The sequence below is a fragment of the Sciurus carolinensis genome, chromosome 5 (genome assembly GCF_902686445.1).
Source record: "Sciurus carolinensis chromosome 5, mSciCar1.2, whole genome shotgun sequence".
NCBI classification, from domain to species: Eukaryota; Metazoa; Chordata; class Mammalia; order Rodentia; family Sciuridae; genus Sciurus; species Sciurus carolinensis.
Window position 1 is genome coordinate 160,609,539 of NC_062217.1, and position 25,057 is coordinate 160,634,595.

General features: G+C 43.5%; 1 protein-coding gene across 4 annotated transcripts in view; it reads right to left on the bottom strand.

Moving 5' to 3' along the window:
* The window catches only part of Nrap (nebulin related anchoring protein), a 72,137-nt gene that overhangs the window by 44,400 nt on the left and 2,680 nt on the right, over positions 1 to 25,057 (bottom strand). The window contains exons 4-15 of one of the 4 annotated variants that reach the window (XM_047552194.1): positions 22,109 to 22,213; positions 19,132 to 19,236; positions 17,858 to 17,962; positions 17,051 to 17,155; positions 16,248 to 16,355; positions 15,874 to 15,975; positions 12,977 to 13,081; positions 11,942 to 12,058; positions 9,443 to 9,547; positions 7,027 to 7,134; positions 5,937 to 6,041; positions 904 to 1,002 (exon numbers count right to left, since the gene is read on the bottom strand). In XM_047552194.1, the coding sequence (XP_047408150.1) occupies positions 904 to 1,002; positions 5,937 to 6,041; positions 7,027 to 7,134; positions 9,443 to 9,547; positions 11,942 to 12,058; positions 12,977 to 13,081; positions 15,874 to 15,975; positions 16,248 to 16,355; positions 17,051 to 17,155; positions 17,858 to 17,962; positions 19,132 to 19,236; positions 22,109 to 22,213 (1,269 nt within the window). Of the gene's footprint in view, positions 1 to 903; positions 1,003 to 5,936; positions 6,042 to 7,026; positions 7,135 to 9,442; positions 9,548 to 11,941; positions 12,059 to 12,976; positions 13,085 to 15,873; positions 15,976 to 16,247; positions 16,356 to 17,050; positions 17,156 to 17,857; positions 17,963 to 19,131; positions 19,237 to 22,108; positions 22,214 to 25,057 lie in introns of all 4 variants that reach the window. The other 3 variants (XM_047552193.1, XM_047552197.1, XM_047552196.1) reach the window with 3 other exon arrangements.

The following is a 25,057-nucleotide window of genomic DNA, read 5'->3' on the forward strand; positions in this document are numbered from 1 at the left end:
GTTGCATGTTTGAAAAAGAATTCCCTGCGGCAACTTCACCAACTCCTCCTATGAGCCCTTGAAGGCATGAAACTTATTTTTGTAACTTGCTGTGGTGCTGAGTCTCTTGCTGTATGCAGGGTTGATTCTCAACAAGAAACCACCGAATACGTGTTTGAAGAAAGAGACATCTTAAAACACACACACACACACACACACACACACACACACACAAGAGCTAGTCAGATGCGTGATTCCTGATGGAAGGATACACATCATCTGAGGCTTGACCAAAAATTGACCCTGAACTTTGGACACTGCTGACATTCAGAATTATTGTTAAGCATCATTATTACCCTATGTACATGTATGATTACACAAATGGTGTGAATCTACATTCTGAAACGAAATGATGTACCTCATTTGTGTACAATGAATCAAAATGTGGTCTGTAAAAAATTAAAAGCTAAATAAAAAAACCAGAATTATTGTTAGGGTGTCTTGTTTGTTTTGGTGTGATGTATTAAAGTGGTATAAACAGGTTTAACCTTTTTCCATCTTTTAGAGATTCATACTGAAATATTTTTAAAATACTTCTAGATTAAGTTATAAAATATCGAAATTTTCTTCAAAATAATAGGGGAAGGGGGTATGGCTAGGTATATAGATAAAGCAGGATAGGCCCTGAGTTGATACTTGCTGAAGCTGAGGGTCAGTACATGCAGATGCATTACATTATTCTCTTTACATTTGAATGCGTTTGAAATTTTCCATAATAAAAAATTTTTTGAGGGGGATCATTCCAAGACCATAATAAGACATTCTGCCAGTAATAAAGGTCAACTCTTTGGGATTTAGATGTCCAGAGGTCTCACAACGATGATGACACCCCCACATCTGGCCAGGCGGAGGCAGGTCACTTACGTGGCTCAGTTGCTGGGCATTGATTTTGGCTTGGACAATCTGCGGAGTATTGGTCACAGAGCTGTACTTCAACTTGTCAATGCTTTGCCTGTAGTTGACCTAGGTAAAAATAGACACAGGAAGATGTCACTTGGTCTTTTTCTCTAAGATTTGCTTGGGTTCCTTCCCCAACCCAACCAAGTGGTGATTCTCAAATTATGAGAAAAAGAACCAAAGATTTCAACTGGACACCAACAGACACCCTAAGCTGACAGACAGGAAAACAGCACACCAAGGAGTGGAACAGGCTACTCAAAAAAGAGGCCAACTCACTGGCCAGTGGACACAGTAAAAGCTGCTTGTCCACATTATTAATCTGAGAAATGCACACTAAAATCACAATAGGATATACTTCCACACCCACCTGAAGAGAGAAAATTAAAATTGCTGAAAATATCAAGTGTTGGCAAGGACATGGAGCTATGGAAGCTCCCATAATGCCACTGGAAAACATACAGATCAGCACAACTGCTTTGGAAAACAGTATGGCATTTTGGCATATACACATACCCCATGTCCTGATAATGCTATTCCTGGACTTATTCTCAAGGAAAATCTGTACACGGCCACTTTATAAAAATCCAAGGTGAATATCTGCACTTACTACACTTTTCTATATATGTCTTATGCCTCACAAAAACAGGGGTGTTTTTGAAAAAGAGAAAGAAATGAAAGAGGGACAAAAAGTCTGCCCAAGCCCACACACATGTCTTTGAGCACCAGCGGCCCCTCACAGGGATGACCTAGGGTGACCACCTGTGCACCAGCCCCTGCCAGGTCTCACTTCCTCTTGGTGAGAGTCCCCAAGCACTTCAACAGAAGCCACGAGTTCAGAAGGGGAGGAGGTGGAATTTCCAGCACAGTTTGATGCTCCATCTGCCTGGCTTCCCACTTCAAGATATTTGGGACTAGGGAATTTTCTCTTTTGGGAAAATGCAAATTGCTTTTTAGAGAGTGAAGGATGATTAGCCATTTGCACATGAAACCTTATTCATCCAATCATGTTTTCCTCCAAACACACCTGACCAAGATCCACTGTCCAGGCAAAGGGAACTGGAGCCAGGGAGTAAAGGTCAAGGTGTGCAGCTGGAAGCAGCTAATGGGGAGGGGCTGAGCTGAGCTAAGCAGGAGCCCCCCACAGCCTATTGGCAGGAAGGGGATCTGGGGTAAAAGAAATGAGGGTAGGTTTGGATGGTTAAGGACCTTTGGGGTAATTTTGTACCAAGGCTAGCTGGAAATCCAGGTAAAAGAAGAAGCAAACTCATTCCTAACCCTGTCCTTCTTCCCTTAAGCCTTTCTGGTCCCTCCACCCACCTACCTACCTGTTCATTCATTCATTCATTCCTTCAACAGTCTCGGAGACCTGGCTGTGCCCAGGGAGCAAACTCAGACGCAGCCTGCCCACGTAGGTATCGCAGATGAGTCCTTTCTTCCAGGACCCCAGATGATTCAGTCCAGTCCCTCAGGACACTGGAGCCTCTCTGCCCACGGGTTCCAGGTCAGGTCCCTGAGCCTGTTGGGCCCTGGCTTGGCTTGTGGGGTTGATCACCACCAAATGTCCCCCAGGCAGATTTCACATCTCTGGTTTATTCCCTGAAGCCCCCACCCCCACCCAGAATCCCACAGTGTGTGGCAGCTTCTGTAGGGTTGTGTCCTGCCTAAGAAACCCCACCCCTTGCTGCACCCCACTCTCCACTGCCATCTCTACCTGGACCTTGCTCATGGCCACCAGCCTGCTCTTCAGGCGGCTGGCTCTGCCCTTCACGGGGGCCGCACCCCAGCCATGCCCTTTCCTACCATCTCCTATCTGTCTACACTGCAGCCCTGTGTCTATGTCCTTCTGTCCACCTGCTGCTACCTCCTGGAGCTACCTCCCTGAGATGACAGCCCGTGTTGGGGAGTCTGCAGCCTGAGGCCACAATTGTCTGTGGGAACCAGGGACAAAGCTCAATGCCTGGCCTCACTGGGGGAAAGGAATGAGAGGTGATGGGGACAGTAGCAAGGGCAGCAGGTGCCACCCCGTTCTAGAGCACCGACTATCATGCATCACCGGAGTAGGACATAGAATGGCCATATTTTCTAATTATTCCAAAGAAATCAGAAATCCATATTATTATGAAAAATCTTGCAATTTTTAAATACTGGAAAGCAATTCTATATTTTTAAAATTCAGTGATGAAATGAAGTAGACCTAATGGCCACTTTGGACCCACTGGCTGCTGTACTCCCTTCATTCTTGCCTGTCCCAACACCAGCTCATAGTAATCACAACCAACCTCAGGGCACGCACCTGGGCCCAGCAGTACTCTAAGTCTCTCACACATGACTTATTTAATTCTCCCAAACACCCTAACAGTGGGCACTACTATCATCCCTACCTTATAATGTGCAAGCTGAGGCTTGGAGACCTAAGGTGACTTGCTCAAGGTCACACAGCAAGTAAGTGTCAGAGCTTGGATTTGAATCCCAGGACCCTACCTCTCAAGGTGGCTCTTAATGTATGCATATTAACCTGGTTTGTCAAAACTAGTGTGCTTGGACTACTCAACTGGTATTTGGACAAGAGGTTTCCATGACCAGAGATAGTATTGCTCAGATAGGGAAATGTGTTCTGTGCACAAATGAATGACTTACAAGTTAACCTCTAGAACAGGACCTAGGAAAAATACACTGGGCCTTGGAGTGTTTTTGTTGGACTTGGAGTCAAGGACAGCATCCCTTTACCCTCCCTATGATTCAAGGAGAAAAGTTTGTCTGTGTCCTGAGAATATAGGGAAAACTAGGAAATATAAAGTCATTTCAAAGTCGACTATTAATGAGATTACAGTACTGTGACTTCCTAATGCATTAATTCAGAGCGAAAACTTATCAACTCATAATAGAGTCTATTAGAATTCAGAATTATGCATGATAAAATGTCACGAAAACTATATTTTTTAAATGGCATCTTCCTTCCCGATTATTCTGCATTAAGTATGTCACAGAGCACAATTACTTTTCTCTGCAGGACATAATTAACAGACTCCATGATTAATCACATCTTTGCAACATCACAAATGCCTGGCTATTGCTTCAATCTACATTCTGAAGGGTTTCTTTGCTAAATATAGAGTCTCATTTTAATTCTATTAGTGTTTATAAAATCTATCTAAAGGGAATGCTCTCTAATTGAGGGCCCATGCTTTATTTAATTTCATAGTTATTTCACCACTTTTAATGCTATCAGACAGAGAAGACACAAATGCTCTTGCGAATGGATTCCCCCCAAATTTCCTGAACACTAAAGTCCCTACATCAGGGACAGTAAACTCAAATTCACACCAGAGCCAGGAAGGAAAGGGAAAAGGGTATAAGTCACACTCAGGGAGCCGCCACCTCTCAGCCCCAGACAACTGCCACCATGCAGAAACTAGGGCCACTTCTCCCAGGCTTTTCAGATTTTTCAAGAAAAGATGAAAATATTAATTCCACTGTCTAATTCACAACTTCCACATGTTGGTTCAATTTATTTTTAGACACGTGTGGCCCAAAACCAAACCAAACAAAAAAAGACTCCTATAGCCTGCACGTGGCTCATGCCCGGCCAGTTTAGAACCTATCTCGAAACTCTATACTCCTAATTCAGTCTAAATTTGTTCATATATCAGATGTCCCCAAGTGGGCTAGCTATATTTCAGGTGTACAGTTTGATCCAGAGTCTTCTATGGAAAAACGTAGTCTCAGGTCATGTTATAATGGGAGAACAAAGTTGTAGGAATCAATCTTGTTTTGTTTGTGCTGTTTATTAGGCATGGTTTCTAGAACTCTGCTGCACAAGCACACCCTGGAGTTTTAATGAAGTACTCTTAATTGGCAAGTGTCCCAGGTAACGTATGCAGCCAAAAGAGAAAGAAAGTAACTTTGGTAATGGCCAAGTTTAACTTTGGTTTCATTAAGGTGAGGTGAGTAAGTCAACCCAGTAAAACTTCCTGAGAAAAAGAGGCTGACATTCCTCTACTTCCCATCTCCTTTAAAAAGCCCCTTTCACTACCCTTGCTATGTGTGTGCTCCAATGTCCTGGACACCGTGTTAGACCCAACCGATCTATTGCTCCTAATGTGGAGCAAGAGAGAAAAAAGGGTGAAGCATTATATACCGAAGGGGAAGCTCAAGTCAAATATTGGAGTCAAGCTGATCCCAAAGGAAATGAAGGTAAGTAACACTGGGCATTCAATAAATATATGTAGTACTGTGTGTTGAATTGTTGATCAGAGACCACCTTCACTGACCAAGAACTATGGCACCCACTCACTTAGAGACCACCTTAAGAATGTTTTCAGATGTCAAATGACTTTTGTCTTTTTCTTTGTACTTTTCTGTATTTCCAGAATTTTCCATAGTAAACAGGTAGTAAAATTCTTATAATCAGAAAACAATAAATTGAATTGTACTATTTTGTTTGGGGCAAGCCAAACTATAAAAGGATTCAGTGTTGCAATAACAATAAATAAGGGATAAGCAGATAGATATGGCTATCTATATATGGATACACACACATACACACACACACACACACACACACAGATATGTTTCTGATGTGTTCCTGAGAAAAAGTTCAGTCAACATTACCACTTACTTTCAACTGATATCCATCTATCCATTTTATTTTAATTCCTTCAGTCCTTAACATACTACACTCCAAAGCTTAAAATAAAAAGTCAGCACTGCTAAGAAATAATGATCATTAATTCCCCCAGCAGTTCATTTCTAAAAGAAGAAAATGAACTTCAGGGTGTTTTCAAGACAAAACCAGAGTGGACCCCACTGTACATTGAAAACCAGAGTTTCCAGACATGCATGGATGGACTTCCCAGGGGAAAGAGTCCCCTTGCTCAAGTCCCTTCCACCTCCTGCCTTTGACCTATCTTGTTTCTTTCCCTCTTACTGCCTAAGAATAGCCCCACAGGGAGGAAGTGACAAGTAATAAACAAAAGGACCATCGGAAGAGGACTTACATCTTTCAAGGGAACCAGCTTCATGGTTGTTTGATAGGCAGGAGTAAGAGTGGCTGGGTAGTTGTAGTCCACAATATCGTGTTTATAATCAGCCTTGTAGGCAATCTGAAACCCAAAGACAAGAACAAGAAAAAAGAAATCAGTCCCTGTTCTCCTTTGACCTCATTTGAATGTCATAAGAAATACTTTTAAAATAGCCAAAAACAAAATTAATTCAGTTTCATCACCTCCAAGGAAAATTAAGTTATGTTCACACTTTTGTCTTTGATTAATTTGAATTCTTCTTAATTATCCAAGATTAGTTAATGTTCATCTGTAGTGTTATTTATCTTTCTTTTTAATGATGAGATTCCTTGACGTTTCTGTTAATAAAGAGCGCATGCACTTGGGCAAAAGGTGGAGTTACTTCTAGCTCACTCCAAGAAAATAAATGAAAAGTTGAGTCTTCAGAATATTTAATTTTTTTTTTCCCTAAAGGTCAAATTGGACAGTCTCAAGCAGAAGAAACTGACATTTGCATAATGAAAGTAGTTTCCTTTCAGTGTCCCTGACCTCCAAGATTTACAACCTGGCATTTGAAACTCTGTGAACTGGATTGATAAATCCAGAGAAATTAATAATTACATGCTACAAAGAAAACAGGGACCTGTTCTATTTTGTGATCCTTGACCAATGTTTGGCCATAGCAGGTCTTCAATGAACACAAAGACTCAAATAGACAAACTCACCAACCATTGAATAAACGCCATATAAATCACAAAAGCTCTGGAATCCTGGGGGTTTTCAAATATGAATTGTGTTCATCCATTTCTCTTTACTACTCAGAAACCCAGTTCTTTTCACACTGGATCAATTATAAAAATCTCAGTACTCTTTAAATCAGAGAAAGCTAAGAAAAATACATTGAGTCTTTGAAAATTTCAAGGGATTGTAAGTATTTTTGGGTTGTGTTGGTTAACATTTAGAAATTCTTATGGGTCTGTCTTTACCCAGGAGAACACAAATATTTTAGAGAGGTTGAAAAACAATGAGCTGAATTCCTGATGCCCCATCCACTCCACCCCTGGAGGCCCTTGCACAAAGCACTCACGTTGCTGGCCAGACTGCCAACTTTCAGAGCATGAAGTGTACGTCTGTCCATGCCAACTCCTTCATAGTGGCCTCTCATGTGGTTCTGGTAGTTTTCTTTATATTTATTCTACATAGAAACACAAAACTTATAGCAAATACTTCCCCACTTAAAAAAAAAAAATTTCCCACTAGTTGAAGATAAACTATTTGTCCTAATTCACTAAATCCAAAATACAAAGGATTAAATATAACCCATTTAAGTAGTCAGTGTACCACGGAGTCAAAAGTAAAGCAAACTTTTTTCTAACCACTTACATTTCAAGCAAGCACAAGAAGTTGAATCAAGACAGCAGACAAGCCCTTGGGAGCATGAGTCTGACCAGCACTGGGAGCACAAAGCAGACTTGACTTATTTGTTTATTGTTACGGTTTTGGTTTTAAATTTACCAGATTTTTCCAATGTGAAAACTCACCGTGAGTGTGTGGAGCCCATCATTGAACAAGCACTGATTATGTGGACACCATCTGCACAGTCCCAGGCTGGGGACGGATGCAAGTCACTGCATGCAATTACCTCTACTTCTACATACAGTCAGCCCTCTGCCTCTGATTTTACACCCATGTTTCAACCAATCACAGAATGAAAATATTAATTTAAGCACTGCATCTGTATTATACACACGCAGACTTTATTGTCACAATTCCTTAAACTATACAGCACAACAACAATTTGCATGGCATTTACATTATATTAGGTAGTATAAGTAATCGAGAAATGATTTAAAGTATATGTGCAGATGTACATAGGTTATGTGCAATTACTAAGCCATTTTATATAAGGGACTTCAGCATCTGAGAATTTTGGTACCCACCAAGAGGATTCTGGAACCAATTTCCTATGGATGCAAAGTGATGACTGTATATGAAGGCGACCTTTGTCAAATTCTGTGATGTAAAAGTTGGTCACTGTGACCATGTGAAATAATGATGTTATATCTCTAATAACATCAAATAAATAGAAGATCCAAATGGAATGATGAGAAGTCATAAATAGGAAAATCTGGGTAGCTTCATGACACTGTGTTAAAATCACCTGCCCTGAGAGGTCAGTGAGTTTCCAGGCCTGGGATGAGTAGAATACTATTCATAATAATAATAATAATAATAATAATAATAATAATAATAGAATACTATTGCTATAGATTAGACATACTATTGCTATATATTAGAGATGATTCTATTTATCTCAGTTAACCTTTGCCAGTCACTCTATGAAGAAAAAGAATTTATTATCATCTCTGTTGGGACTAATGACATGTTAACTAGCTCAGGCTGACTCCTTACTTCCTGGCGGGTGAGCAAGATCAAGGCCTCAAAGGCGGTTTCAAAAGTTAATGACGATAAATCAGACCACCGTCAGGGATTGGTTAACAACAGTTCCACAAACGTGATCAGCTCGTGCTTGCCATATAGTCCTATGGGACTCTCACCTGCGTGAAAACACCCCCCCAATCCCCCCCACCCTGCCTTGCTGACCTTTAAGCTGATTGGGGTTCCCGCCTAGCCCCCCACCCTACATAAAAGCTGTGTGACTTCCTCAATAAACGAGTTCCTGCTGTGACTGGTCTCCCTGACACGTCTGATTGTCCTCCGCCCGGAGGGCTGGGTGCGGGCGGTCAGTCGGCCCTACCTTTCCGGGTCTGGCCTTGTTGGGGAGAGTCCCCTTCCCTTGTCACTGGTTGAGAAAAGCAAGGGGCCAAAGACCCCAACACATCTCCATTTGAATGACTGGCAAAGTGGTTCAGAGAACTTAAATAATTTGCTCACTTGGCTAACTATATGGCACCAAGTATGTTAGCTCCAAAATTGATCCTCTTAACCACAACTTTTATGCGAAATAAATTCCATACTGAGCCTAACAAGGTCACCTGTGATTGCAAATTCTACTATTATGTACAGCTAAACAGAAGTAATATCATACACTCTAGAATAGGTCCTTGATATTCTCAAGGACACATCACCAGACCTTCTCTGAGAATGTCCAAATTCACAAATGCCACTCCAGTATGTGTCTGCTCATCTCTGAGGTAGAGAGAGACTGTCTGGCTCCAGATGACTATGAGAGTTAAGTGAGATCATGCACTCACTCAGAAGCACAAAGTCACATGGGGGGCGGATCATGCTTAGCCAGGCTCCCTCACCAGCATTCGTCATTATAGGAGCAGACGCTGGGCTGCATGGAAGGGATGCAAACGAACAGAGAGGACAGGTCCTGCGCTGAGGACTCAAAGTCACACATAGGAAGGGACAGGGGGGATGTGACAGAATTTGACTCTACAACACCTAATCCCATCAGGCAACCTTAACCAACTATCTCAGGTACTCATGCCTAGACATCCCTGCTTCTCCAAGACACAGGGACACATGCAACTCACATCGCTGGTGAATTTTGAGATCTTGCTCACGTTCCTGAATTGAGGCGTTTCACAGTAGTTGATACTGTGACCTTTACTACTTTCCAGATCCTTCTTATATTCCACCTTGGAAACCAAAACACCAGATGCACCATAGACCCAAACCCCAAGTCACTCTTGAAAACATTGCCGGAACTTGATTGAGATAGTTTTAGAAAATTTTCAACCCCAAATTTTAAAATACCAGGCATAGGATGTTGTAAGTATGTTTTTTTCTTGTTAAAAACAAATCATAAAGTAATAATTAATTTCATTCTGATAAATAAACATATGTGGTTCTTTTTCAGAGCAAATACTATAAAAACATACAGCTAAAAAAAAAAAATGACAAAACTAGGGTTTGGGGTGTAGCTTAGTGGTAGAGCACTTACCAAGCACACACAAAGCCCTCAGTTTGATCCCCAGCATCACAAAATAGTTTTTTTAAAAAACAAGGGCAAAATTGGTTTGAGAAATCAGGTGGTTACTCTTAAGAGGAAAACCAGACATCTGGTCAAGTTCCATTTCTTGATCTGAGATCTCACCATGTAACCATGTCCACCTGTGGAAATTCTTCCTACTATACACAGTTGGTATATGCACCTCTCTATATATATTTCAATAAAATTTTACCAAAAAAGGTACTTTATTAAGGAATATAACAAGGGAGATCACCCTGATGAAGAGTGTCTTCAGTTTAAAATGGGCTGGCTACTTGAGCTTTCCTAAGTGCCTGGAAGAAAACATGAGGCTATAGTTATTAAGTGGACTCTGAGTCATCCCAGGTAATTGCAAAACACAGCTGAGGGTGATCACTATTTATAGAGGCAGAGCTGGCTGGTCTTACTGCAGAAACATAAGGGCAAAAAAAGAAATCAAAGGTTCTCTTGTGGCCTCTTACCAAAGGAAATATGACTTTCTTTGTTACCATGTATTATAAAACTAAATAGCGGGGATATGTTCTTTAAAATATGCAAGATGCACTACAATGTTCACACTACGATTTTAAGTCAAAAAATATAAAACTGTATATATAGTTGAATTCCAACTCTAGACATATGTCTTTATACTCATATATTCAGTTATTTATATATTTACATAGAAAAAGGTCAACATGTTAACGGTGCTATTCCAGGGTGGCCACGCTGTACAACCAGTGGTCTGGTTCCATTTTTGTCCCTTGAAAGCCTTTACGAATCAGAACCAGATGCTAGCTTTTCCAGGCCTATGACAAAGTGACAGCCTAATCTAGAGCTAATAAAACAAGCAGACAGTAAATATTTCAGGCTTTGCCATCCATGTGGCCTCTATGCCAAGTGCTCAACTCCCCCTAGGTGACTTGAGAGCAGCCATGGACAATATGTAAGCAAATACAATGTGGCTGAGTTCCAATAAAACTTCACTTATAAAAACAGACTGATTTGACGCTGAGGTTGTTGTAGTCTGTCGATGGTCTCGAGCATCAGAATCATCTGGAACATTTGTTTAAGTGCAGATACCAAGGCCTCTGCACCCACCTACTGCTTCCAAGTGTCTGGGTCTCCTGATGAGGCTCAGGACATGTCACTCCTGTGATCCAGAGCAGTCCCAAGTTGGAGGACCATGGGGTAATGAACGGTTTGGGGGAAAGGACCAGCCTTTAGAGGTTAGAGAAGAGAACTATTCTAGGATATTTGCATCTCTGTCTCTGAGGTGCAGATGATTCATATGTGAGACTTTTAATAGCCGTAGCTCCCCGTGTTGCCAGAGGCGCCCAACTGGAGTCTCGAAGTGATGTGGACGGGAGGAGCTGCCAGCAGAGAGGAGGGTGCGGAGAGGACACCGGTGGGGCGTTTCCTTGCCAGGTGGTCCTAAGAATTCCCAAAGCCTAAGCACAGGGCACACCAACACCATGCCCCCTCCAGCAGCCAGTTCTGCCTGAAAGGTGGGAAGTCACAGCCTTTCCAACTCCCGCTACGGAGAAGGAGGGCGGTCCCACGTTTGAAACACTCTTTCTGACCTTGGATTTCCACTCTATAATGACGACATACTGTTTGCTAAGTCCTGCACTCTTTCTGCCAACCAGAAATCTACTGCCTGGCACTTTTGATTATGTACCTGGTGAAGACTGGGAAGATAGGTTGGAGCCACCAGAGAAAAATTTAATTTTCTTGACTCCTGGTGGTTTTTTTTATATATATATATTTTTAGCTGTAGATGGACACAGTACCTTTATTTATTTATTTTTATGTGGTGCTGAGGATGGAACCCAGGTCCTCACACATGCAAGATGAGCGCTCTATCACTAAGCCCCAGCCCCAGCCCTACTCCTGGGGTTCTTGTTAATTGCCTTTTACTACGTATTCTTCAGAAACCAGAAACCCACAGTTTATGTGTGTGGTGTCACTCTCTTAATGGTGCTTTTTATTATAGGTCACCCGTTCACTGTCTAGGAGGCAGAGGGTGACAGCACGGAAGTGTGCCCCCTCCCCCCACACCCACCTCGCTCACGAGCTTGTTCACACTCTGGGCCCGTTTGAGAACCAGGTTGTCTTGGGCTGGAAGAGAGTGATAATGTGCAGCACCCCTCATCTTGTGCAAGTCCTGCCTGTATTTTATCTGAAAGAAACACACGAAGGAGATCTGTGAGAGACCTGTCTCCAAAATTACCCCAGATTTAATGTCAAGGTTTACTGAATAGAATTTTCTGAAGACAAAGAATTCATGTGGACTTCTTCTTCCATTATGTCTACGAATGACTCGGTCCTTCTTGTACTAAAATAGTACTGGCTCTTTTCACACTTCTTATACATTACACTATAATTGTGCATGATAAAAAAAAAGTGGTACTAAAACAATCATGTAATTCCAGCCTGGTTCTGCCCAGGTTCCAGTAGCCTGACTCTAGCCTGGCACTGAGGCCATGTCTTGCACATCCCTTGCTCTGTTCCGGGCAAGTGGGTAATTGAACATTAGGAGAGTCCAGGAAAGGGCAGAGGGTCCTGAATGAATTCGAGAAACTGATTAGAAGCCAAGTTCAAGTCAGCCTGTTAAGATCTGCAGTGAGGTTTCACTTTACCATTTAATTATAGCCTATCTTTCAAGGACGGCCTGTTGGCTAACATTCCGCAAATAAAAACCACTTTATCATTGGTTACACCCAGTCTGATAATCACATAACCTGTCTTAATCAGCTCTTCCATTAAAATGCTCCATTTCTAAATAGGTTTTGGTTGAGATTCTTGATCCCTGCTTATCTGGCTGGACCGGCATTTGTACTCGCTTCAAAAGACGTAAAATGAGTTCTGCTTTTTGTCCACGTTGATCTCCTTGCAAAGCTGATAAATGTAAACAAAGACTTCACAGAAAAAAGAAGACATCAGAAAATTTGGAGGGGAATGGAGGGCTAGGCTAACATTCCCCTTTGGCTCAGCTCTGAGAATGTGTCTGTGTGGAGGTTTCAGTAAGCACAGCTTTCAAAGCCTCATTTCTCCTCTCTCTCTGCCTTGCTTCCAGTCCACCCTGCTTGGTACTTACATCACTAGCAAGTTCATTGGCCTTCTTGGCATTCTGATAAGCTGGGGTGATCATGGCTGGGAAGCTGCCCTTTCCCCTGGGCTCCTCGTACTCCTCCAAGTCACCCTGCTGAGACAATCAAAACTTTGATTGGGTGGGGATCAGAAATGATTGCTCACAGAGCCTGTTCCCAAAGGGCCCACAATTCCCATTATCATTCCAGTGACTGCCCTAGGTGCTGTCCCATGTGGTGATTAGGACACCAGACCCTGGAGTCAGGCCTGCATACTGGTGCATGTACACAGCAGTAAATAAATGGTAACTATTATCATAATCATTGTCTTTATTTCTACCCAATAAATCAAGATACTCTACTGGTCTCCCAGTGCCATGCTGCTATGAAATATTCATGCCTTAATTCTCAACGGGGAAGTCCTTTGTCTTCTAAGAGACTCAAACACTACCTTACTTAGGTCCAATGGTAGAGCTATGCACAGAGATGCTTTGACATCCCCTATACTATCTCCCTCAGTGTGTCTGTCATGAAACCAGAAAAGGAGTCTCTTACAATTTTTGTGATTTACAAGGGGAAACTTCACATTGATTATCTGGAATGGGAGTAATCGTGTACTGACACTAAGGATGGTAACCTCACTCGTAATCTTTCCCTTTCCTTCCCATGCCGCCCGTTCACTCCCACAGAAACCTCCTCTTTCATGAAGCTCTCATCGCGTGACTGGGGCCACCCTTCCCTGGCAGCCAGAAGCACCTTGAGACCAGCTTGGATGCAACTTTCTCTTGGAAGTTCCAAAGTCCTGCCTCATCCCAGACCCGCCCAGGGGCAGAACCAGCTGTGTTCTCCTCTGCATTCTTGCTACTCTTTGCCCATGATTATGTCCCTTCAGCCTGTGACTCCATCTTCCTGGGTCTCATGGAAGGCAGGGGGCACCCTCTCCAGCACCAGGACTAGACTGGGGCACACACATTTTCTTCAGTACAAGAATTGGGTCAAATTTAAATGCCCAGGCTTCCTTTTGCCCAATCATGATAACTGTTTAGCTAGAGTGCTCCATTTTGCTTGGCTGCTAGAATATTCTGGGTCAGACGTAATAGGCAAAACAACAACAACAACGATCAAAAACCCCTCAAATTCTTTAGCAATCTGCTCTGTGGTTTTTCCCCAACCTGCTCCACAGTTTTGTGCTTGTAGCTTTATTTGTGTGTGTGTGACTCTTTTTGTGACACCTCATCCTATTGGGGAGTTGATTGTTACAAATGATAAACTGAATACATGGTAGAGCCATTTTAGTGAGTCTAGTTCGATATTAAAAAGAAGAATGAATTGCTTGGCATTTCAGGCACTATGGATATTTATAGTTATCTGTCTGCCTCTCTCACTCCGTCCTACTCATGCCCTGGCGAGTCACGCTAAATCACACAGCGAAATGCCACAGCAGACTGAGTCCCTTCAACAGCTGCTAACGGCGCAATCAGACGACACCCACTTTGATTCTTGTATTTGTTATTATCAAGACTGGAAACTTCAAAGTGTCCTAAAAATCAAGAACCAACTACGATCCCATGAAGTTATATTTCATCCATGTGTATGGACGTGCCTAGAGGCACAGACTAAACTGAACACGTGTGTCATCGCTAGGGGTAGACAGCACTGTCAAAATACAGAATAAAATACCTTTGCCAGTTACAGAAGCCAGATGTTTCTTAATAAGACTCATTTTTAAAAGTTGTTCCAAGCCTTACTAGGTAAAATTTTTAACATGTGAAACCAGCAGAACACATTTTTGTTGAATATAAAGCTCCGAGAGAGCATTTAATGAACCTGCAGAATTGGATAATACGGTCTTTTGAATTCAAAACCAAGCATTGTTTTCCTCAGGCAGACATCTGCAAAGGGGTCACCACCAAAGCCACACACATCTTAAGAGGCACATGAGTATGTGGCCACAAATGGTAACTTGTTTCTCTAAAGAAGAGGAATAAATTCTTTGTCCTTTTATTTTATAGGTCATGTACATTGAAGAGCCAACTAATTTGCTGCCAAATAAATCAAACTGTGCAGCTAAGAAATTTACTTATTCCCTCAAACTCATCGAATGCACCACTCCACGCTCACACTTACTCTTCCAGTGTTTTTTACTTACAACTGTGAAAAAACAATGCTTCCCTTTTTTCCCATCCACCACCTGAGTAGGGCCAGAAAACACACGGGGACCAACAAGTCCAGGTTGGCCTGTAACTGCTGCTGCGACCTGTTCATTCCCTGACAAGACAAAGTTCGTTGGCGAAAAGAAACTGGGGAAAAGGTTTGTACCTTCTGGCTACTGCCTCACCTAGCAACCTACATAAGAAATTTACTTTCTAAGGAAACAGGCCCTGTTTACTCAGCAAAATGCTCAATATCCTCAAGATGTGCCTTTTGATTATTTTACTTTTATTCATTTATTTTGTTGTTGTTGTTTTGGTGGTGCTGGGGATCAAACCCGGGGCCTCACACGTGCTAGGCAAGTGCTCTACCACTGAGCCACAACCCAGTCATATTTTGATCCTTTCCACGTTGATGCACAATGAACTAAATATAACCAACTCCGGTACTTGGGTCTGTTCTTCAATGAATAGATGAGAATGCCTTATTCTTGGCCATGCCACCATATTGGTATCGTTTCTTTACTTAAAAAAAAAAAAAAAAGTGCTCGAAATCTGATATCAAGTCAACCACACAGCCCTGTGTAATTGTTTGCTATTTCCTGGCTTGGAAAATCCACCCTCCATACACAGGACGAAGATGATCCACAGCCCAGCCTCTGGTTAAATGGACATAGGCTGTGTCACAGCTAGTAGGAGCCAAGCAGAATTGGCCATGGTGAGAATTGGCCCCCAGGAAGCCACGTATCTCATACCTGGCCACGCTGGTCTGCACACTCCTTTTTCAATGTGCCCTCAGCTCCAACAGGGCCAGCCATCCCTCTCATTTCTCTTTGATATTGTTGATGGTATCTCACCTGTTTGAAGGGAAAGGACAAACTAATTGAATTTAGCCTCCCAAGGACAGGAGCAGGAAGGGCAAAAATGAAGGTTTAATGGAATGTCCTTTTTCTGCTTGAGTCTAGAAGTACCAGGTCATTGTCACGGCAAACAATGACTGAAAACTACCAGGGAAAGCTACTTCTTGGCTCCAGGGCGCATGCAAGAGTAGACAGGAAGTTGGACTCCACAGGCCCGGGTTGGTTTCCTGCTTCCTTCCCAACGTGACAACATTGCCTTGGCCACTTACGTCACTCGCCAGCTCGTTGGCCCTTTTGGCGATCTGATAAGCAGGTGTGATCATAGCAGGGAAACTGCCTTTCCCTCTCTGCTCTTCATAGTCCTCTGTGTATCTCACCTGGAAAAAAGAGAAAGAAAAGAGTGGCTTACGTCCACAGTTCCACTGTCTACCAGGTGCTCTCAGGGAGGTTCCTGGCTAAGGGCTCCTATGACTCTGTGTCCACCCCCAGTCACAGCTCCTATGGCACGTGAGTGGCTTCCAGCTCCACGTGCATCTCATTCACCTTTTCACTCCCAGACCCAGCACAGTGCCTGGTGCAGGGAGATGCTCACTGTGGCGCTCAGCACCTGCCCGTGTTGCACCTGCTGTGGGCCAGGTGCTGGGGCTGGGCTGAGCAAGGTCTCAGATCCCTGAGGAGCTGCGGTCAAGTGTGGGAGACCAAGAAGACTCCTCCATCCCAGATCCAGGCCAAGGCAAGTGGACACTGCCTGGGAGGGAAGCTGGACGTGTGCTTCAACCTCCCCTTCAGAGCAACACTGCATTCTGGTGGGGCACTGAAGCTAGGAAGGGCAAATGGAAGGAGTTCTTTAGAAACTACGCTTCCTACTTTGCAGTGGCCGGGGAGAGTTCTTTCAGTTAACTGGCTGTATCTGCTTCGGCACTGGCGGGATCTCACGCTTTCATTTAAAGAGTCTTGGGAGGTCTACGCTGACTGACGTCCTAGACCTTGGGAAGTTCTTGCTGGCGCTCCCGACTCCCCGCAGGACTGGGGTGCCTCCTGCATCCTCCCTCCCTCCTCCATCCCGTCTTACCTCACTTTGGAGCTGTCCCCCTGCCTTGGCCCGCAGCAGCTCAGGCGTGTCCGCCACCGTGGTGAACCTGGAGATGCGCTCTTCATGCCCTTTCCTGTATTCCACCTGGTGGGGAGACGGAGGAGTCAAGTTCACGCCCCCCCCCCCCCCCCGCCCCGGCCTCTGTGAGGACCTCTCCTTAGAGCTCTCCTGAATCTACAGCATCAGGCCATGCTCCGCACAGACCTGTGGCAAGTCTATTATGGTCACAAAGGCGTCTATGCATTATGCTAAGTTCCAGAGAGTGCCAGGCACTGCTAAGTGTTAATCAAATAGTAACTTCACGTCCACAACTACACATCCACTGGGATTATTGTTTCCCTTGCTTTCCAAATAAGCAGGCAGAAGAAGAGCAGAGAAGTTAAGTAATTAGCCCATGGCCACACAGGTAATATGTGAGAGAGCCAGGATTCAAATCCCAGCATGCTGGCTCCAAAATCTGAGCTCTTCACTAAAAACTACACCAATCTTCAGGAGCCTCTGCCATCTAGTTGATAAAAATCAGCATCCTTAATGCTAAAGCAACTTCAAGAAATCACTGGGTCCATTCGGGGTGAGCCACGTGGTTTTCTCTTCATTTTGGAGATGTGGCCAATCGAGGCACAGAGAATAAATGATAAGGAGAACATAAGAATGCTGTTTTTCCCTAGCACAATACTACTCGTTCCTACTGTGCCAAAACACTCTGAATATTTTTTTCTGAATAACCGAGTTTCATCAATGACAAAATTGAGTACAGTCAAAGGTGAATATGCTCAAGACACCCACCTGGCTGGCCAGCTGATTGGCTTTCTTGGCCCTTTGATAAGCAGGAGTGATCATGGCCGGAAAGCTCCCCTTTCCTCTGGGCTGCTCGTAGTCTTCTGTATACGCCTGTTGGCCAGAAGCACAGGCAGCATGAGAAGTAAGAAGCGGATGAGAACCAACAGACCAACGGAGCTGCTTCTAATGAATCCTGGGGAGCATTTCGATCTCTTGGAATAAGTGTGAAAACAGTACTTGAATAACACCATCTACACCAAGGAACTCAACGTTCCCTAGGTCGAAAGGACTCCCCTTCAGGTTTACATCAAATTATGGGGAGCTTGGTCCAACCACGCAGGTGTCCTTCCCTCTAAGGCTTGCATGGCAGCACAGTCATTAATACACAGAGACTGCCAACTCGTCCGCTCTGGAGAGTTCCACGGCCCCAGAGGGCATGGCTCACTGGCCCCTCTGCTCTTTCAGATTGGTTAGTTTCCTAATAAAACATCTCACCTTAGCATTTGTGTTTCCATTGCTTTCTGTCTTTTTTCTAAAGGAAAAGTCACAAAGACTAACAGTGTTTTCCAAAGTAGACTCTTGAATGGGTCGGTGTGTGGGAGGGGCACTGTGTGCAAATGGCCCAGGACTTCTGCACTTGGGGCTGAAGCTGCCTTCCTACTGGAACACTTTCCAGGGTGTGACAGGTTTTTTTTTCCAATATTCTTGCATATTTTTTATTTATAGATATATATTTTTTAGTTGTCAATGGAACTTTATTTTATTTATTTATATGTAGTGCTAAAGATCGAACCCAGTGCCTCACACAAGCTAGGCAAGTGCTCTACCACTGAGCCACAACCCCAGCCCCACGGGCCTGACAGTTTTAGGGCCGAGAGGGCTGACCTCCCTGTGGTGGAACTAGGGAGAATCTGCTTCCTTTCCTTTTCCAGCTCCTAGAAGCTCTGGTTCCAGCCCCATAAGGCTTTGACCTCTCTCTGCCCTCAGCACCTTTCCTGGAATGGCCCCTCCCGCCTCCCTGTCATAAAGACCTGTGGTTACGTAAATTGGGCCACCCTAGAATCCAGGCTCTTCCTGTCTCAAGACCCACAACTTAACCACACCTGCAACTTCTCTTCCACGTGTACAGTGACATACACAAAGACTCTGGGGATTAGAACACGGGACGGATTGGCGGGTACAGTATTCTGTCTGCTGCCTTTCTCAAAACAAAGGAAGATGTCAACCAACTGCTAACTACTTGCTCAACCAATTGCTAAGGTCATTTCTAAGGCCCTTACCTCACCAAGAGACTGTCGGGCCTCAACCATCCTTACGATTTCAGGGTCTGGCAGAGCTCCCGGGCACCAGGCGTTGCCTTCCCCGTATCCAGTCCAGTAGGCTCTCTACGGAGGAAACACAAGATGCTACGAACACACGCCTCACACATTCGGTTGGCAAGATCCCCCCATCTACCACGCACCCCCAGCAACACTCACACACTGTCAAAATAAGACCTTTAAAAACCACAAGCTCCTATTGGTAAAGAACAAGTCTTAGGTAACTAGAATGTACATTTCTTCAGACTAGAAAATGACCTAATAGCCTAGGTGATGGAACTTTCTGAAATACACTGATGTTATTGAAAATGTCCAAATATAACTTAACACCTTTACTCTTCTTTGCACTAAGACTGGGTGGTGGTGGGGAGGGAAGAGGGTCCTGTAGACAGCCGATTACTGAGGTTAATCAGTAGTATTAAAACTTCAAAAACCTACTTCTTGTTATCTGCCTATTAGCAATGAAAAAAAGAAAAGAAAAAGAAGGAAGACAATGTTTCTCTTTGAAGGTGTTTATGATTTACCATTGGAGATAACATTACATAGGAAAAAACAATGAGAACTCATTTGTATATTATAATGTTCTGGAAGGATGATGAACAGAGTGGGAGGTTTTTAAATGCTTCTCTGTATGAAAGGGCCCTGGGATTGTCGCTGGACCTTCAAGGCCAAGGTTGGTTAACAGGGTAGAGGGAGAGACAAAGGCGCTCCTCTAGTCAGTTCCATGAGGGATGTTCATGCTCCGTTCACTAATCACAGCAGACTCAATAAACATTTGTTCAATGATTCCCAGGAGTATGGGTGGCCACAAAGGAAAGCACAGGCAGGTGGCAAAGGCCCAGGAGCTGGGTTTGACTGACATGAGGGAAAGAGACAGGGAGCCAGGCGGGCTGGACAGGTTGGGCAGAACCACCTCTGGAAAGCTGAGACACTTGAAAATATGCTCAACCGCACTAGCAAGCAGAAAAACCTCGATTAAAAAAAATGCCAAAATATCTGGCAATACCAAGTATTGGTGAGAGTACAGGAAAACAGGCATTCTCAAAATCTGCCTGCGGGAGAATAAATGCATAGCCGTTTAGGCTCTGAATATTAAAAAGGCACATACCCTGGACCTAGCAACCTTATTTTTCATTATCTCTTCTACAGAAACACTCACTTTTGTCCAAAAGAGGCCATGAAAAAGGGTGTTCATTGCACCTTTGTAATAGCAAAAGAAAAAAAAAAAAAGAAAGAAAGAAAAGATTCCTGCCCATCAATAGTCACCATGGCACAACCCTCTGAACCATGTGCCACTGTTATGGTTTGGATGTGAGGTGTCCCCCAAAAGCTCATGAGTGAGACAATGCAGGAAGGTTCAGAGGAGAAATGATTGGGTTGTGAGAGTCTTAACCCAATCAGTGAATTAATCCCTGATAGGATTAACTGAGTGGTAACTGGAGGCAGGTGGGGTGTGGTGCAGGGAGTGGTTCATTGGGGGCGTGGGGTATTTATTTTGTATCTGGAGAGTGGAGTCTCCCTCTCCCCATTCCTTTCCCCCTCCTCCTCTCCATCTCCCCCTCCCCCTCTCCCTCTCCCCCTCCCCCTCTCCCTCTCCCACTCCCCCTCTCCCTCCTTGGCTTCCTGATGATGTCAGCTGCTTCCCTCTGCCACACTCTTCCACCATGATGTTCAGCCTCAGCTCTAGCACCGAGGAATGGAGCATGCCTTCTATGGACTAAGACCTGTGAGCCCCAAAATAGAATTTTCTTCCTCTATAGTTGTGCTGGTTGGGTCATTTAGTCACAACAGTCAAAAAGCTGACTAAAACAATCACACTACACCCATCCACCACAGCTTAAAAGGCTGCTGGTGTAGAAATGTCTCTGAGACATTTTTTGAGTGGAAAACACAAGCTTCAAAACAATGCATGCTGTTTCATGAGAAAACAAACAATCAATATAACTATCAATAAAATAATAATGGCCAATGTTTATTTTTCCTATCACTGTCCTAATATTTTTGTTTGTATTTTACTCTTAATTTTCACAATAGCTCTGTGAATTAGGAAGTTTTTGAAGTTCGTTTTACAAATAAAACTGAAGCAAGAGTGAGTCAAGGTCCTTCAATAAAGATAGGTATGTTCCTATGTAAGTAGTTGAAAGTCAGATATTGATAGGTGGATGGATAGACAGATGATTGATAAAGAGAAATGATTGATGGATATAAATAAATAGAAAATAGGAAGACAACCAATAGCTAGATGATGACTAGAGATAGATGACTGACAAATAACATAAGTAAAAAAAGAAAACAGTAAAGTCTAGAAGGATCCCCAAAGATTGGTAACAGAGGGTACTTCTAAAGTGAGGGAATTGGGTTTGGAGGTGGTGGATAAAGGGTTAGCCTTTGTACTGTGATGATTTTTTATAATAAGAAAAATGCAAGTATTATGGCTGCAGGAATTTTGAAATGAAGCTGTCAACAGAGAGGGTGGTGGGACAAGTGAGTCGGGACATAGAAGAAGCTGTGTGTGACCAGGGTGGGCACAGTAGGCTGGGGAGAAGCGAATGTGCAAGAGGCCAAGCCATCCCTGGAGGCCCTCACAGAGGTCCAGGTGGGGACAGTGGCCTGGAGGGCAGGGCTGGGGCTGAGTGGAGGGTCAGGAGAAGAAAGGGCAGTGTTGGCTTCAAGCCTGGGGGGCTGTTCCCCGGGATGGGAACACAGTGGTGGGAAGGGACAAGACAAAAACTTGGGCTGAAGCAGACACGGTTGAAGTGCTGCCAGGCACTATGGAGGTCTCTTTCATAGGGGTTATAATTACAGACAGGACAAAAGAACACTACTGATTTCCTCTAGAAATAATATCACTATTACTCCTCCTCCTCATCATCATCATCCATTTCATTTGTGCAAATGCCGTTTTTCTTTTCCCAAAGCCCTTTATCACTTCTCTTACCTCGTTTGCCAGTGGTTGCCTGTGAGGTGCATCAGGTCCATCCTTGGATTTCATGTCCCAGTGAAAAACCGATTTAAACTGCTCACCATCTTCTTGGTCACTGACCTGCACCGTGAAGATGTTGTCAGTAATGTTTCCATGAGAAGAGAAAGAAAATAAATAAACAATGCATAGCTAAATCGAGGGGGATCTTTCCCAAGTCTCAACCGTGAAGCACCTTCCTTGCACCACCAGGCACCCCACGCTGTCCATCTTGCTGTGGTTTTATCTGTGCCACCAGCGAGGTGGCACATGTCATGCTCCTGCTCCATGCAAAGCTATATTGAGCAGGGCAATCAACAAGACTGAGATAAAGTCTCTAGGCGCTTAACACACAACATATGGTATGCAGGTTAGAGTGACCTCAGAAACTGCTGGACATCGAAGTAATGGTCTTTGCTTCAGTCTGTGTCACCAACCCCCCGAGGGGTTCACCAAAACGCTGGCTCACCAGTTTCATGGGAGTATGTCCTCATGGGTAATTTTACTCTTAACATCTTGATCTATGATATACCTTGAGTTGATTTTTGTACGCAGGTGTGAGATAGGAGTCAAGGCTCATTTTTTCCCAAATACCCCATGTCTCCAGTACTTTCTTGCCACATTGAGTTGCTGTGGACCTGTGTTGTAATTTGAATGACCACATCTGAGCAGAGCAGTTGCTGGGTCTTGTATTCAACACTCTCCTGGTCTGTCTATTTTTGCACCAATTCTCCAACGAGGGAATGAATACTGCTTTTATAGTAAGTCTTGAACTGTGCTCACCTAAGTCCTTCAATTTTGTTCTTCAAGATTTCTTGGAATTCTAGAGTCTTTGTGTTTTCATATCAACTTTAGAATCAGTCTGCCGGTGTCCACAAAACACACCATGATTTTGATTGAATCGGTATTGAAAGACATAGTGGCACGGGTGGCGCAGATACAGGTTTGTCAGTTTGGAAAGAACTGACACGTCAACGTCTTCGTGACTTTGGGGTAGGCAAAGATTTCTTCAAGAAAGCATAGAAAACTAACTGCAAAAGTAAAACTCAGGTCTTAAGTCCAAATGAAGATAACCCAATTTATGAGGTCTGAGATAGGTCCAGAAATCTGCAATTTTTAAGAGCTGAAGTTTAAACCCTTAATTTTACATATTATGAGGAAACAAACCTGGAGAAAAATACCAAACCCAGGGATCCTAGTTTCCTGTCAAGGGTGCTTTTCTTCCATGACTTTCCAGTAAGTTTTTGCTTACTGCTGCTTCATGCAGCTCCAATAAGCATATTGTTAAATCTGTAAATGCAGACACCTTGACAAGGTGCTTTCCTAGTATTTTTTTTATTTGATTTTTTAAAAAAATATTTTCGTTGTAGATACCTTTATTTTTACATGGTGCTGAGGATCGAACCCAGTGCCTCCCGTATGCTAAGGCAAGCACTCTACCACTGAGCCGCAACCCCAGTCCGCTTTCCTAGTATTTTAAGGAAGTACCATGAGCATCACATAGACTCAAGTCAGTGTTTCTAATATTTTGGGGCTAGTTAAATCTTTTTTGGGGGGGAACTTCTTGAGCATTGCAGGACATTCAACAGCACCCCTGGTCTCTACCCACCAGAGGTAATAATTGCCCTTCCCAGTTGTGACAATCACAAATGTCCCCAATTCCCCTGAGGATGGCCAAGGGGAGAACTGTGTTGCCGATAACATCCAGCAGTAAGGGCTAAAGTTCATTCCTTGAATAGATGAGAACCCAGATGCTTATTCTTCTAAAAATTCCATTCACGCCTATCAAACAGGACATTCTGTCTTAGTAAATATTTATTTATTTTTCAAAAAGCAGCATTTTGGAAACAAAGAAATGTAAACTTGCTGCACATGCCAGCTTAGAATCTGTACTCTATTTTCTCCTTTGCCACCATCTCTGAAGCATCTCTGCCCTTCCTCTGTTCTCTTAGCACATGCACAATGATTTTTTTACAACTTTCATTAGCAAAGTCTTTCAGAGAGGTAAGGGGGATAAAAAGTAACCTGTCACTTCCCCTAGAGTGGTTGCAAGATCTGGGGCCTTGAAGGGACATAGCTGTCCATTTTAATATATCCCTGGTGGGAAAGGAGAAAGGGATCTCAGTAGTCACTTGTACATACACATGCACACGTGTGCATACATACCATTTACACATGTGTACACATGCATACACGTGTACACGTGTACACACATACCATACATGCCTATACACAGCATGTGCACATATACATACATACCACATACACACACAGACATGCACAGGTATACACATGGACATACGCACACATACACATATATACATAGCACACACACACATACATACGCACACACACACACCATGTACACATATGCGATACACATTAATATGTAGAAACACATATGCCCGTGCACATATCACATGCAGGTATATGTATGTGTGTGCCCGCATATTTGCACCTGCATACACACGTACATGCACTCCCCCCACACACACATATGTCCATACACGCACAGTCATACAGTCACATAAATGCAAACAAATAGACACGCTCAGGCCTCCTGGGATGCCCACATTACTGCCTGTGGCTGGAAGTAGAACCAGCGATAATCCTAGCCTCGAGCCAGGTTGGACCTGTCACACACAGTTAAAAGAAAGAGAATTCAGCATTGCTTCAAAGGAAAAGTAACTCCCGTGTGACCTGTTGCATGACTCTAAGGTGGACTTGCCAGCTGCGGCTCAGGTAAGGTTGGAAGATACGGACATGACGGACCTGTCTATAGAGAGTATGATACATGCAACAACATTCTGTAAATACTTCTCCCATTCACAACTGTAAAACATCTGGATATGTGCAAACATCAATGAGTACTGTTTTGCTTCTGGAGAGTTTGTCACCCTCTACGAAGATCTGGAATTGGGCCAATGA